We start from the raw sequence: 16,603 nt of genomic DNA, 5'->3' as shown, positions 1-16,603 counted from the left end.
CAAATGACAATTTTGAACCCTATTTTTCACAACTGATAATGCATGTTTTAATTTACTATATTTTTTAATGCATGCCTGGCCTTTGATAAGCTTCTGGGTTCTCCTAATATACCTATTAATCTTAATATATTTTTTTAACTTATTGCTACTATTAAAAAAGACTAAATTTCTAGAGTCCGGACTAATTTGATTTTTGCCGCTTGCCAACTCTTGGTACACATTTTGTAGTTCCGAAGCATCATAGTGCTCCCGCTCTCTCCTAAACAAATTAAGTTCATCGTTAGCCGCACCCAGTTCCTCTTCCAGATGTGTGATGCGGGTTAAAGCCACTTCATGTGTAGAAGCGCACTGATTGAATGAGTCTACTGCCTCTTGCAAACGGTCCACTTCACCGCGGGTATCAATCAACTGCACATCATTGTCTGCCAGGTCCCTTCTTAACTCTGAATTTGTGTCGACCAGTTTCTTGAACTGCAGTTCGCTTTCCTCCCTATCCTGCAGCAACTGCTTGGACAAGGCCCTCGACAGACAGACAACGGTCAGGTGAAAGTAAATAAAAGCTTGTAAAATTATTTCGTATCAGTAACTCTAGGCACTTACGTCACGTTGTTCAGCCATTATGGGTTATACAACAGTCCGTCTAGGCAGCAATTAGTAGGAGCAATTAAGCCGTCGCCCTGACGACCGGCGCCGTGACACCGCCGTTTGTGATTGCGATGCATCAAGTGTATATCAACTGATATGTAAAGCTAGCTGCAAATATGCATGGCCAGTTTATATAAAAAAAACAACGGGTTGCACTCAGGGAGTGCCGGCAGAAGTGAAAACTCAATGACTAGTGCAAAATGCACTATGTATAATTGAGGTTAACGCCATCTAGCGTTAGCGTTAATTACTTGAAACCCCTAAGCACACCACGGTTAGTACTCGAGTTATATTAATACCAGTTAGAGCGAAACTCACTAGATGGCGTTTAAATCAATAAAGAAAAACATAAAGAAAAACTCAATGATATTACATGTAACAGTTTTTCGATCAGGTCACGTGTCCGTTTTTTTCAGAAACGTCACTTTTGACACTGACAGATACCTATCCATAACAAATCCAGATGGAATTCATGACCTGTTATTAAAATCTGAATACGCATCCGTACCTACCAATATGTAATAACAATATTACATAACAGTCCGCCTAGGTAGCAATTAAGTCGTCGGCATGACGTTGACGACCGGATCCGTGACACCGCCGTTTGTTACTGCGATACATTAAGAGTATAACAAATGATATTTATAAGGATGAGTTGCCAGATTTGTTAATTACTCCGCCTCCGTGTTCAATCAATGTGATGCACATCATATTAAAGTAATCCCTGTTGTTAAGTAATAAAATGTAATCAAAAAGCCTGGGTACTGTTTCATAAAAAGCACTAAACGACACATTGTCGTTTAATCTGTACGAAGTGTTTTCGCTACTACCCATGTTATCGGCTATGACCGTAGCTTAGTAAAGTCACACGTCCATTCCTCAACCCTTTGAACGCTGCGCATCTAAATTTAGACATACTATAATAACTCTAGGGTCTTACGTCATATTGTTCAGGCTTTATAGGTTATACATAGGCTATACAACATTCCGCCTAGGCAGCTATTAAGCCGTCTCCGTGACGACTGGCGCCATGACACCGCCGTTTGTGATTGCTATGCATTAAGGGTATAATAAATATTACGTACAGTCGACTTCAGATATACGTTTACACTTTTGCATCTTACTCCTTTGTGATAAGGCGAAAAATGTGAACATATCTTTGACTTCGACTGTACATGGGGCACAGACAAGACATCCTCTAGACTGAGCATAGTAACGTTACCCCCTCTGCCACTATATACGGTAGTTTTACTCCATCTTCGAGTCAAAGTGTCAGAATCCCGTGCCGTGATTGGTCCGTGTCTTTGAACGGACCAATCATGGCAAGGGATTCGCTCACCTCGTCCCCCTGCCCCGTATTTTTGGCAGCATCGGTTTCATGAAATAATTGCTCTAAACTCAGTCTAGAGGATTCCTAGTCTATGACATGGGGTGATGAGTTGACAGATTCGTTTGTTGTTATTTGTTTAAGTGATGCACGTAAAACAGTTTGATAAACTGACTTGGGTCCCGTTCTATTAAAGCTTGTTACTTGTAATCAAATATGATACTAGCTAAAGTATCTTTTTTAATGAAGTTGCAAACTTACATGAAAATGTTTAAGGCCCCTAAAGCCTATATTTAACCTTCTTATGCTCCTTTGTTAATAAGGACTTGTTTAATCAAATACTTATGGCAGATTATTCCATTCTACTCGTCAGGTACATAATTTCCGCCACCACTTTCTAAGCAGTAAAAAAATATTTTAGATACACATTTTTAGTAAACATTAAAGATTAGACACGTTAAAACTAAATTTTAATTTCGGCAGAGCATCTAATAATATCTTGCCTAAACCTTTTTACGCTTGTATGCACACGTGAGGCATATGGTACAGTTTAATGTACTAGAAAATAGGCAGCTTTTAAACTAAAACACATTAACTAGTTATAGTTTTCGCACATTGTTGCAATTTATATCCTTCAGGAAATTGTGTTAGTTAAAGTTATGGGCAAAGTTTTATATATTTCTTCCGCACTGAAGTTTCCAGCGTTAAGCATGTGAAAGTTATGACATTTCTGATCATTTGTAAGGGCGTTACACTAGTTTAAATTTTAGTTGTAATCCGAAACTATACTCTTAGCATGATACACTTAAATTTGTGCATTATATTTGCGAATATTCTCTCTCTCAATATCAAACGCACCAGTGGCAGGTTTACTATAAAGTTTTGGTTGGTGGTCATTTGAAAAAGTTTGAAATTTATTTCCTTAATATGTTCTGAGTTAAAGTTACAAAATAACTGTTTTCTCTTGATAAATAAACCCTAATAACTATCCAAAGACGTCAGTTTGTCAAAACCAACTCCATAACGTCACGCCAAAATATATGTGTAGGTAATGCAAAGCCTGAAGCAAGTTATATGTGTGTAATCAAACCATGTTCAATAGCGTCAGAATTGCCAAGTTCCCCACTTACCCAATAACGGCAAGTATGTTACATAAACCCGGAGAACTTTGATTCATGTAACAGTTGCACTAATGAAAAGTTTAACCCCATTGTGTATGCACTTGTGGGGTTTCCACGCCGTGGCAGATATTAATACGAGCTCAGCAACATGATATAGCTTAAGCTTAAGATAACAAAATGTAGTTTAACTTAGATAGTAATTAAATAGCATCATGATTCTATGTGTGCCTCAAGAAATATCATGAGGACTTAATCAATTAATTAAGTAGTGGAGGTTATTAGAGATACGCTGGTTAATTTAAAGTAGATTTTTGTTTACTTTATTTTCTATAGATGTTTAATTAATCTCAATGAGACTGTCTTCACATTGTAAATGATTTTCAATATAATAGGGCTATCTTTTCCTTTCCTACTTTGTATCTGTTTAGATTAGACATATTTCTTGTTAAAATCTTCTCAAATTACGTCATATTTAGGTTATTATTATCGAGAAAGTTTTCCAGAATAAGTTTTTGGCAAAAATTTCGTTTTTGGCAAAAATTTCATTTTTGGTATAAGCTTTTATCGCTGACTGTACTTTTCTTACAACTAATACTCATCGAGACAATTCTAAAAACCCCTAACACAATTAGGTTGCGTTATTTCATCACAGAGTTCCTATGGCCACCTCCTGTCTCCATCATCAGATCAGCTCGATGGTACCATAATATTGCATTGTCATCCGATTTATACATGCATGCAAAATTTCAGCTCAATCGGAAACCGGGAAGTGGATCAAATTTAACTTGCAAGATTTGATTACAGACTGACAGACAACGGGACAGGTGAAAGTAAATAAAAGCTTGTAAAAACAGATACAGTCTACTAAAATAAATCTTTCAAAGAATCGGTAATATCGTTTTTTCCAGAAATAGGTACACGTATTTAACCGGAGAACCCTCTTCAGTGCCTTCGATATTCGTTACCTACCTATTGTGCCGCGCGTCACGTCCTACCCTTAATATAACGTGAGGTATAAATGTGTGTATAATGCTTGGCCTTAATCGCGCCCGATATTCTGATGAAAAACCCAAGCGGCTCACATTCGCGGCTGAGCGGGTGTCAGGGCTGATATTATATAAAAAGATGTATTAGGTGTTGAGGTATGAAAATGGCATAAGTGTGGATAAAATAAAAGTTCCAATGTACAAACTTTATCACTTTTAAAAATATAAGAGACTGTGGTATATGGGTCTTAAAGAGCGAGAGGCAATACGTGTAAAATACTACTTATATCCAAAAAAAAGTTGATAACTATTACTCATTATTATCACGTCCTAAAATCAACGAAAACATACAATTTAAATAAATATATAGGTGTAAAAATGACATTTTATAGATTATCTTTTCAAATGATAGTTTATATCTGATGGTTATTGAAGACAGACAACTTTTCGACGATTCAACAAAATTAAACCTTAATATCATACTCGTAATGGTAACAGTTAGTATGCTTAAATGCAATAACTATAACGGAAACAGCATAAAGAATCCTCTGACAGCGGTTACTTTGATTAATGGTATGGGCCGTATAGTAGCTTAAGTGTATTCGCTATCATTATAGCCATGTTAACGTCACTCGATCGATGGTGTTGAAAGGATTACTGTATCAAAATGTGTGTTTTTTTGAGTGTCGTTGGCGTATGTGTCGTCACATAGTTTTAAGACTTTTAAGTCAGGAAAACCAGCGCCACGGATTGCCGCGGCATTATGCTGAGTGGGGTCCTATTTTAGCGTCCAATGTTTTTTTTATGCCTGTATGTTTTCATTTCTAGGTATATGTAATATGTTGTGGCGTTAAATAAATGTATTTTCTTTCGTCTTCTTTCTTTCTTCTAAAAGTTAGCGCCTGAGCATGAAATATTTTTGAGGATGTGAGAGGTCCCTTGTCATGTTTGGTTTGTTTATGTGCCTACTGAATTTGAATGTAAATGATAGGCCATGATATTACAAAAAAAAAACAGAATAAAATTCTTGGTACCTAAATTGAATGATTTTGGCAAATTATCAATTTTTTTTCAAAGTACCTGTTAGGATATTCTGAATTTCTATTATGGTTGTTGCATACCTATCGTGTTTGAAGTACCTAATTTAAAAACGATTAAGTAAAAAAACACAAAATTTCCTGTAAAATTGGTGCAGTGTAATTTACAGAGTTCTTTAATTAGTTAATAAATCCCTTTACACACGGAAAGTCCCTCCGCTCTGAAAATAAAACAGCCCTCTCGAACGGGTTTATTTGTTCTAATGTTTCTTACAAAGCTTTACGACCTATTTAAGGTTCTTGCAGACAATGGACCGTCTAGATCCATTAGTACGGTTATGACTTTGTATGTTATGTCATCTTTATAAAAATAACATACATAATTCAAAGCAAATCTATTGTAAAAAAATGTTACATAGAAATAATTATCTGTTTAAGGAAGTAATCTCAATAGTTATTGATTTAACCCTTTTTACGATGACGTTAAATAAATAAATAAATTGCCGAAAAACCATGCTAGATTCTCTTTCGGCACATATAGGTATTAAGAATTTTATAGTGTTAAAAGACTTAAAAGCGTTTTATACGTGTAACTTATAAACCTATATATGAATTAAGATGTACTGAGGCCTATTTTTCAAGTTTTCATAAATATTTCTATTACATGAACTTTGTGTAGGTATCCTCCCTCACAACCTAGCGAGTATGTGTTTCTAGGTATGTTATCGCTAACATATGCGATGCGATTTGGTCAAGTTCACAAGCATATTTACAAGGCAACGTTCCAAAAATATACACTACCTTATTGTCAATGTCTTAGAGTCGTGTAGATAAATATATTTTTGTAACGTTGGCTTGTAAAGATATTTAATGAAACCGACTGTACTACACAAATATAAAAGAAAAGTTGTAGTATGCAGTTTTCCCTGTACGGACCTGCGGGCAGCCTCGCCTGACTAATGAGAAGAACTCGATCACGGACGTTCCGGCCGACAGCTCCGTGTTTTCATGTGTGTTATCGCTCTTCCACACTGGCTGCTCTGTTCGGTTCTACGTACGAATATATAGCTTAGAATGTACCGCATAGTAGGTAAAGTCTGTGCGGAATGAGAAGAGTCGTGAAATGTATGGGGTCCAATACATTCTACGACTGTTCTCTTTCCGCACAGACTCTAGTATGTGTGTTATTTTGCAAATAGTTATTAACTGTATAAGAGCCTAAGAGGTCTAAAAGTAAACGAAAAATGCGTGCCTCAAATTTGTCCGCTGTTTTGTGGTAATTGATATGTCGAAAATTTACGTTTGACAAATCAGTTCTTACCTAGCACAAAACATATGGCACCATTAAGTTGTCGGTGTCAAATTCGGAGGTACGTTTCTGTAGACTTACTTATCTTATACTTACCTCTTCTATAATCAATAACTCTGCACCTACGTAAAATAATAGGCAATAAGTTTTTGATACAATTAAGTACCTATAGGGTTTAATGTCTTTTTGGACTTGTAACCAATTATCAGTCTTCAAGAGGTTGCTTTAACCTAATATTTATCAATTAACTTTCTTAGAAATCATTTAGTGATAAAGTACGACTATTTAAGCGGAAGTTTTTTTTGTCTTTGTATACCTTAAATTGAGAAAAAGTTAGGGTTGAAAAATTCTACATTTATAAATGGATATTAGAAATACTTTCGTTGAAATGTTTCCACAGCTGTTTACAAGAAGGCTCATGTTACGAGGAAACTTTGATCTCTTTGAAGAATTATTAAAATCCTTCGTGAAAATTATCCTGAATATTTACTTTATCATGCCGACTGGATTCAAATGGAAGCATTTGTTTATTATAAGTCTCGTAAATCAGACTTTTGTACCTTATTTAAAGAAGGGAGTTATCCTGTGAAATTGTTATTTTACCAATCTATTCTGCTGCTACAAAACGCTATGAATTGAATTGTAAACTTTTGAATAGTCGCTTTATCACCTTTCTTCCATTATTAACACGTAAATATTATTTAGGCATATGTTTGTTAAATCGCCATTTTTGAAACTCTGTTTTCGAGTTTTGTAAAGTCAAGCCAGACAATGCGTTAGCAGGCAATGCGGAGCGATATGGCCTTCAAGAAAAGAGCGTTTTCCCACCTCAAAGTTGCTACATTAATGGTTGCTCATGATTCTAAATTGACTCTTATTTGCAGCTGGCGCTGATGCCCTTTAAAATTATAACATGGAAAAGACCGACCTCAGTGTGAAAACCTTCCTCTGGTGCTGCGGGGTGACAGGCTGGTTTCCCCCGTGAAACGTTTTAGACACCACATTTTTTAGCTATTTAAATTCACTTTATTTTCTGTGTTAACGTGCTATAGCTTTTCCTGAACAAGCCGGAGCTTTGCAATTTAATTTACCCTTTAAAAATAGAACGTTTCACATGGCGCCCAATGTGGGGCCAACTTTGGGGGCAACTCACTTGAAACCGTTCTTGTGTTGAGGTGTCTATGGGCTACGGTAATTACTTACCATCGTTTAGTAAATGGATACAGTAGAATACCTACATTGCCTACCATATGTAAATTAGACAACCGCAGCAGCCCATGTCAGTATTATTGTGCTTTCTGCTCCCGCCAGAGGTCAGGGTATATTTAACTAAAAATAAAGTTATCTATTACCACGTCCTAAACTAGTGACAGCACTAGTTTAGGCACGGTTAGCCTAGAGCCCTTACCATGAGTCACTAACAGTGTCAAAACTGATATTTACGCTATCGAGAACGTAATTTACTTTCTATACATCTCGTTTGCACTAATATGCGAGTACAAGCGAGATGTATAGAAAGTAAATTACGTTCTCGACGGCGTTTATGTCAGTGTCAAACTGATGGTAGCCGCGCGTACATGCCAATTTTATCAAATTTCCGATTGGAATTTTGAAGTGGTTACACGGTAGAAAACCCCACTATCAGACTCTCAAAATAAATAAATAAATACATTTCGTATTGCGAAATATAACCTATTTCCGTTAGTTTTGCCTATGATAATAAACTTATTACATGGGGACCAAATGTATTGCTTGTAAACACTAACCGCGTTTAGTGCTATTCAGAAATTAATCCCATCAAAGCTGTTTACATTCGCTGATTACTCGATACGTTGTATAGTGAACATAATGATATAGGTAATACAGCTATTAACTAGACTAATTAATAGGCTAGCTCTAATAGACAGAGCATTATCAAACAAAATATACCGCATCGTAGGCGTCTTGCAGACTGTACCTAAGTCGCACAATAGTTGTACCTACTATTTTATAGGTAAGTACTCTAACAGTTAATATTTTTCTCTGAAATATTTTTTTTTTCATAAAATTAAATTAAAATACCTACCAAGGCCTGCCCAAGTCTAGGTGCGGTTCAACATTTTTGACATTGGTGACAACTGTTGCTTCCTACAGTTTCTACATTATCCATTGGATATAGGGTTGCCAGATGGTCGGGATTTGGCGGGATTCTCCCGATTTTTAGCATGTGTTCCCGATTCCCGACAGAGTGGAAATTGTCCCGAAAAACAGCTGCACGTTATAAAACAATAATTTCAAGTTCCGAACTGTCGTCGAGCGAGCGACCGACCCGTGTCGAGCGCGTCAGCGCAGCGTTATAAAAACGTCTATGGGCAGAGCAACTGATGTAGTGCCAATAATGTAAAATAATATCGTTGTTTTTAATACAATTACTTTAATTTGAATGTTTTCTTTTTCCCGATTTAAGCCTCAAAATCCCGAAAAATTGATATTTTTTCCCGATAATAGCGCCTTTCGATCTGGCAACCCTAATTGGATAGCAGGTGCAGTAGGTATATCTTATCTCGTAAAGTACAGTAAGACGCAGATATATTTGACCCCCTGCTGCAATTATTTGACAAACAAGTTTATACTTGTTTGCGGGGGGTCAGTTATCTCTGCACCTTACAACTCCTCAAATTTAGATACATATTACAATAATTACTAGAAATTTAAATTGTAAAAAATATCTTAAAGTCAGTAATATACGCCAGTACGAGCGAGATGCATAGAAAGTAAGTTACGCACACGCTAGCTAATATGTCAGTGTCAGGGCAGTGTCAAACTCGTGTTAAGGCTACTAGTGTGTAAATAATCCGTTCCCGTCGTTATCTGGTGTCCGCCCCAGCGGCTGAGCATTGTTCCAGCTGTATTGTTACTGTGCTCGGGAAAGAAATCCTTGAACGGCTTCATCAGATAAGCGGATAAAGGGCCGGGTAAATTTATTAGCCTTGCAAGTGAAAAGTGTTGCTTGGCCTTTGTTTATTGCTCCATCGTAAAAGTTTCGGTAGCTTTTAATGCAGTGAAATCGAGATTTTAGGCTCCATCACAGAATAAGTAAAGGCGAAAACACACTTATCCCACGTACGCAACGTATGCAACGCATTATGACACCTGAACCCTGATGAAATGTGTATGCTTAGAAACATACTTGTCATACGCAACACAACGCATGACAAGTATGGTTCTAAGCATACAACTTTCAGGGTTCAGTACGGCTACCATCAGTATGGCACTGACATAAACGCCGTCGAGAACGTAATTTACTTTCTATACATCTCGTTTGCACTAATATGCGAGTACGAGCGAGATGTATAGAAAGTAAATTACGTTCTCGATAGCGACATAAAGTCAGTGACAAGCTGATGGTAGCTGTACTGATTGTCATAATGTATTGCATACGTTGCGTACATGGGATAAGTGTGTTTTCGCCTTAATAGTATTATCATACAGAACGGCCACGCACCGCCCCGCCCCGACTCGCATTACCTCGCCCCGTGCTCGCTACGGGACGTGAATCTGGCGGACTTCTGGCGTGCCCTCAGTAAAGCGACTTACCCACACGTACCCAATGACGCGTGTACAGACGTGCCGTGCACACATACGAGGGGCGTTCAAAATATTCTCGGTATTGATATCTTACGACCTCTTCTAAAATTTCTTTCGTTACTGGCCGCTAAGGTTTATTCATTGACATTAAAAAAAAGTATAATTCGAACCGAGATAGTCTTTTGTTTTTCTGCAATTGCTGAACAAACATGAACATCATGTGCGAATTGACAATGTTAACTAAATTAGAACATCGATGCGTGATAAAATTCTTGACAAAACAGGGTAAAAATCAAAAAACCATAAAAGAGGAAATGGATTGTGTTTACCGTGAGTCTGCTCCTTCTTTATCTACCATTCAAAAGTGGTCAAGCGAGTTTAAACGCGGAAGGGAGAGTATTGAAGATGACCCTAGACCTGGCCGGCCTGTAGTAGCTACTTCACAAGAAAATATTGATAAAGTGGAAAAACTTATATTGGAAGATGGTCGAGTGAAGGTAAAATCTATAGCACAAGTAACCAATCTCTCAATTGGTACCGTACATGATATTATACATGACCATCTTAATATGTCAAAAGTAAGTGCAAGATGGGTTCCGCGAATGCTGACTCGGCTTCAAAAAGACATGCGTGTAGCTTGTTGTTCCGATTTTATTGACCTGTGCGGTGAAAATCCTGATGAGGTGCTGCAAAGAATAGTTACTGGAGATGAAACCTGGGTTCATCATTATGACCCAGAGAGTAAACAAGAGTCCATGCAGTGGCACATTAAGGGTTCAGCTCATCCCAAGAAGTTCAAGGTCATCCCTTCAGCTGGCAAGGTCATGGCCACGATATTTTGGGATTGTGAAGGAGTATTACTAATCGATTATAAAGAAAAAGGTGTAAATATCACAGGACAGTACTACGCTAACATTTTACGTCAATTAAAGGATGTAATTAAAGAAAAGAGGCGAGGAAAGTTAACCAAAGGTATTCTGCTTCTGCATGACAACGCCCCCGTCCATACTGCTCATATTGCCAAGGCAGCTATTGTTGAATGTGGGTTTAAAACTGTTACTCACCCACCGTATAGTCCGGACTTAGCCCCCAGCGACTTCTTTTTGCTCCCCAATCTTAAAAAGGATCTGCGTGGAAATAAATTTTCTGACGATGAAGCATTGAAGGCGGCAGTGGAGGAGCATTTTTACACGAAAGATAAAAAATATTTTTACGAGGGATTAAAAAAAAAATTGATCGATCTTTTAAGTGTATGAACATAGGGGGGGAGTATATTGAAAAATAAAAATATCAAACTTTTCGTACTTGTTTGTTTTCATTCTCATACCGAGAATATTTTGAATACCCCTCGTATAAACGCAAATGATTTTTTGATGTATGGCGTGTCCCGTTTTATTCACCATGCTCCTACAGTTTGAGAACGAATTCGGCCAAACAAAAACAAGTTTTAATAATACGAGGGGTGTTCAAAATATTCTCGGTATGAGAATGAAAACAAACAAGTACGAAAAGTTTGATATTTTTATTTTTCAATATACTCCCCCCCTATGTTCATACACTTAAAAGATCGATCAATTATTTTTTTTAATCCTGCATAAAAATATTTTTTATCTTTGGTGTAAAAATGCTCCTCCACTGCCGCCTTCAATGCTTCATCATCGGAAAATTTATTTCCACGCAGATCCTTTTTAAGATTGGGGAACAAAAAGAAGTCGCTGGGGGCTAAGTCCGGACTATACGGTGGGTGAGTAATAGTTTCAAACCCACATTCAACAATAGCTGCCTTGGCAATATGAGCAGTATGGACGGGGGCGTTGTCATGCAGAAGCATAACACCTTTGGTTAACTTTCCTCGCCTCTTTTCTTTGATTGCATCCTTTAATTGACGTAGAATGTTAGCGTAGTACTGTCCTGTGATATTTACACCTTTTTCTTTATAATCGATCAGTAATACTCCTTCACAATCCCAAAATATCGTGGCCATGACCTTGCCAGCTGAAGGGATGACCTTGAACTTCTTGGAATGAGCTGAACCCTTAATGTGCCACTGCATGGACTCTTGTTTACTCTCTGGGTCATAATGATGAACCCAGGTTTCATCTCCAGTAACTATTCTTTGCAGCACCTCATCAGGATTTTCACCGCACAGGTCAATAAAATCGGAACAACAAGCTACACGCATGTCTTTTTGAAGCCGAGTCAGCATTCGCGGAACCCATCTTGCACTTACTTTTGACATATTAAGATGGTCATGGATAATATCATGTACGGTACCAATAGAGAGATTGGTTACTTGTGCTATAGATTTTACCTTCACTCGACCATCTTCCAATATAAGTTTTTCCACTTTATCAATATTTTCTTGTGAAGTAGCTACTACAGGCCGGCCAGGTCTAGGGTCGTCTTCAACACTCTCCCTTCCACGTTTAAACTCGCTTGACCACTTTTGAATGGTAGATAAAGAAGGAGCAGACTCACGGTAAACACAATCCATTTCCTCTTTTATGGTTTTTTGATTTTTACCCTGTTTTGTCAAGAATTTTATCACGCATCGATGTTCTAATTTAGTTAACATTGTCAATTCCCACATGATGTTCATATTTGTTCAGCAATTGCAGAAAAACAAAAGAACATCTCGGTTCGAATTATACTTTTTTTTAATGTCAATGAATAAACCTTAGCGGCCAGTAACGAAAGAAATTTTAGAAGAGGTTGTAAGATATCAATACCGAGAATATTTTGAACGCCCCTCGTAATACAATTAAGTTTACTTCCTCTTAAGTTATAACATAATTTATGATTACTAACACCATTTACTTGCAGAGCGAAGTTATGAGTAACGGGCGGACTTACAAACAGTCCGACTTGATATTAATCTTAGTTTATATCTTTCAAAAGTTGTTAACGCGCGCGGGTGACGAGAAAAATGGCATAGGTTTTTATACATACGAAACTTGATACAAATTAAATACATTCTCTGAAACTTCACATGACGCTATATTAGACTAGAAATATAATCTCTTTTTATTTAGTAGGTACTTACAAATAAATCAAACTACCTACTTTTTTACCAAAATTAACTGACTCCATAAAATAGATTTACATTACATTACATTGATTGTGTATTGATTGTATGATCTTCATCAGTAGTTTCACTTCATGATGGACTAGTTTGTTCAAAAAATCCAAATCACTATACTTAAAGTTGTTCCTATAAAATTTGAAGAGTTCTCTCTACTGCTCCAAGATCAGATCATAACGTGATGACATTGGTACCAACTGCCATTTGTAAGTAAAAAAAAAAAACAAATTTGTCAAGACTAAGATCCCGGCGAATCGAGAATATTCTCCGAGAATTTTAAAATAATTTTTACCAGTGTCGGCAGCAATATTTTTTACCCGTGTACCTACCGTTAACATATTTCGCAAAACGGTAATTTACAAACAGAAGCATTCAATAACGAGCGCACAATTAACAAAGCATAATCGATCTTCATCCCTCCGAATAGCTTTCATTTTGCAACGCTCGGACGAGTTAATAATGCGGGTTGAAGTGGCGTTTAGTGGTAACTCGTAACTGGGCCGATTCGAAAAGTTACATGTTTAGTTGATACTCATACAGACTTACGTTCTTTTTGCTTGAGCGCTGGTTAGTTACGTGACTAGTTGAATAAAGTCTTATGTGTGTGAGGAGTTGAAGGTGTTTCGGGCGTTTTTGAGGCGGGTAGGGCATAAATACGTGTCGGTCGGGTTCGAGCATTTGTCATTGCACCTCGGGACGTGTCGGTTGATGGATGGCGGGCATTGTTGCCAGTTTCAGGCTTGGTTTAGGTTTTGGTGAGTTGGGTCTTATGTACCCAACTATCGGTTCAGTATATTTATTTATTTAATCTTTATTGCACAAATACAAGAATAATGTACAAATGGCGGACTTAATGCCAAAAGGAAGTATAGTAGGTAACTACTGAATACATGTTTTATATTAGAATATTGTATCTCTTTATTCCATATACATATTCCATATCTCGAACCACAAACAATCGTATACAGGTTTAAGTAGAAGTACTACATGCAAAAGCATTTCAATCCTTAAATTAAATGACAATTTTACTATTGTACAAAACTGGCAAGTAAATAGATATGAGAAATTCCCCACAACGTGACCCAATTCCATTCCAGCCAATATTTATTTACAGATCGAATGGAACCGTAAATCCAATTTTATCTAAACATGAGGCATGTGTAATTTATTACCGCATTAGTAATAAAACCGCTTAGATATAACGGGATAGGGGTTGCGTGACCGAGAGGGTATGAGTAGTTCGTGGAGGGTGGTCCAAGGACGAGCTCGGCCACTCCTTTGTGGCCGATGTTAAAGTTTATGATAGGTGAGCCTAAGTGTAAGGCCTGAGTGGACGCTCGAAGCGGAGCGTTCGGCGGGGCGTGCAGCGTGGCGTCGGGCTCACGCGTGATTTGAGCAGCGTGCACTAAGGCCGCTCCTATACGCTTGCATTTGTTTAACATGCACGCCGCACGCCCCGCCCCGCTGCACGCCCAACTCGAGCATCCGCTCAGGCCTTATACACGCAACGCAGGCTTTACCTGATTTAGCTGTATATTAATAAATTATTATTTTATTACACGGTTGCTCTTGCAGGGTCCATACCATATTCTTATTTACCTACGTAGTAGCATACATATTACATATAATATGTGCGCAATAAATGCTGTTGAGTTTGAGAATCTAGTTTGGTTCAGAATATTCAGATGTTTATAGCTAAAAATATATAATAGGTATTTTTACCCGCGTTATGACACTGCATATTTAATTTGTTTTTTCTATATTTTATATATATATACGCGCAATAAATAATTATGTTATTATTTCTTTTGAAAGTTTACAACGCCTTAAACCCTGAAATAATCGCCATACCAGGTATATTTTAAGATTAATCAGTATACCCACTAATATATTATATTATTAAAACAATGAATCCTTTTAAAAACCATTTTATTACTTTTAATCATCAATTGGTTTATTTAACTAATACAAATTAACTAATTGTCCTTTTAAAATTTCCTTTAGAAATGTATAAATAGGAAACAGAATACCATTATTCTGTTCTGTTGTTCTGTTGCTCCTTTATCCCATGATAAGGGAGACAATTGAAATGAATCACTGAAGCATGACTCAGATATAGGTAGGCTAACCAGTATGGCCACATAATTAACCCTCTCCATTGTTACAGGTGAGTGAGCCGAGCGGGGGCAACCCTTCGACTACCGCCCGCACACAGGTAACTGCGGACTTTTATCAACTGTTGGCTTCTGTCACGCACACAAGCTAAATGTTGCTGGATGGAGTGGATGGCTTTGCAGGAACATTGTTGTTTTAAAATATTTACTTAGTTTTAGTTGTAAAATATTATCATATAGAACGTAAATAATGATGTATGAATATACCGTATAACACAAGTAACTCATTTTTATCAGTTGGGTTAATCCAGTGTTTTTCAAACTTTATGGTGTCACGGCCCTTTATGACCACTAAATTTTTTTCGCTACCCCCAAACCCCGTTTCTACGTTTTTCTATCTAGTACCTATAAGTAACAAATTTGGAACCACAGACCAGTGTTTGGAAAGCACCTTTCTATCATTCACTCAGTTACATATGCGTTTTGGAACGCACCTTTCTATCATTCACTCAGTTACATATGCGTTTTGGCTGAATATCCCCATCTAGCAAAAGAAGCACTTAAAGTTTTGATCCCATTTGCTACTTCATATTTATGCGAGCTGACGTTTTCATAAATGGTCGATATCAAAACAAAAAAAAAGGAATAGATTGAATTTGGAAAATTATTTAATCGCCTGCGTGTCGCGGCAGGAACCACGGTTTGACAAATTAGTCAAAATGAAACAAGCTCATTCTTCACACTGAATATAGTTAAACCTTTACTTTTAAAATACAGTTTACCTATCTAATAGTGATTTGTTTTATTAGTACATTAACGACCTTTAAAATTTAAACTTTAAATTTAAATTTTAAAGGATTGGATTATTTTTAAGTTTAAAAAATGAAATTGCTTTCCATATAAGTTTCTCTCAAAGCTGAACTTCGCGACCCCCTTGGACAAATGCCGCGACCCCCTGGGGGTCGCGACCCACACTTTGAAAAACACTGGGTTAATCAACTTTTTCTTGTCACACGTTGCTACAATCTCCTGAGTCACTTTTAAAACTCTAGGTTTTTCGTATTTAAATGAACCAAACTTGCATTTTATGGTAGTTATAAGACCTTTTCATAATGAGACATCTACTGAGCATGTAAGTAGAATATGGTACAGCAGTTCTTCTAACAATCTATGCTACTATTTTATTGTCTCCTCGCTGATGGGACAGAATAACGACAAGAAATAGTTGATTGACCCAACTGTTAGCTTCTGTCACGCATTAAGCTTACTCGTATATGCGGCTGAGCGCTGTTGTTGGTTTTTGGTAAGAAAATGTATACTGTTACGAAATATTAATAGCTTCCATTTAAAAAATAACTAGAATCTAGAGAGTATACACGCTATAATTTATAATACACGATAACGATAGTATGTAA

The 16,603-nt window shown here is 37.1% G+C and overlaps 1 protein-coding gene across 3 annotated transcripts in view; it reads left to right on the top strand.

Annotated features, from left to right (window-relative positions):
• LOC134653408 (amyloid-beta-like protein) overlaps window positions 1-16,603 on the top strand; it is a 208,313-nt gene that overhangs the window by 119,753 nt on the left and 71,957 nt on the right. For 2 of the 3 annotated variants that reach the window (XM_063508761.1, XM_063508760.1), the window contains exon 2: window positions 15,242-15,289. The exons of the other annotated variant lie outside the window; for it this stretch is intronic. In XM_063508761.1, the coding sequence (XP_063364831.1) occupies window positions 15,242-15,289 (48 nt within the window). The remainder of the gene's footprint in view (window positions 1-15,241; window positions 15,290-16,603) is intronic. 3 annotated transcript variants of the gene reach the window in all.

The sequence above is a fragment of the Cydia amplana genome, chromosome 13 (assembly GCF_948474715.1).
Source record: "Cydia amplana chromosome 13, ilCydAmpl1.1, whole genome shotgun sequence".
NCBI classification, from domain to species: Eukaryota; Metazoa; Arthropoda; class Insecta; order Lepidoptera; family Tortricidae; genus Cydia; species Cydia amplana.
Note: the sequence above shows the minus strand (reverse complement) of the source record. Positions and strands in the feature narration are given on the sequence as shown.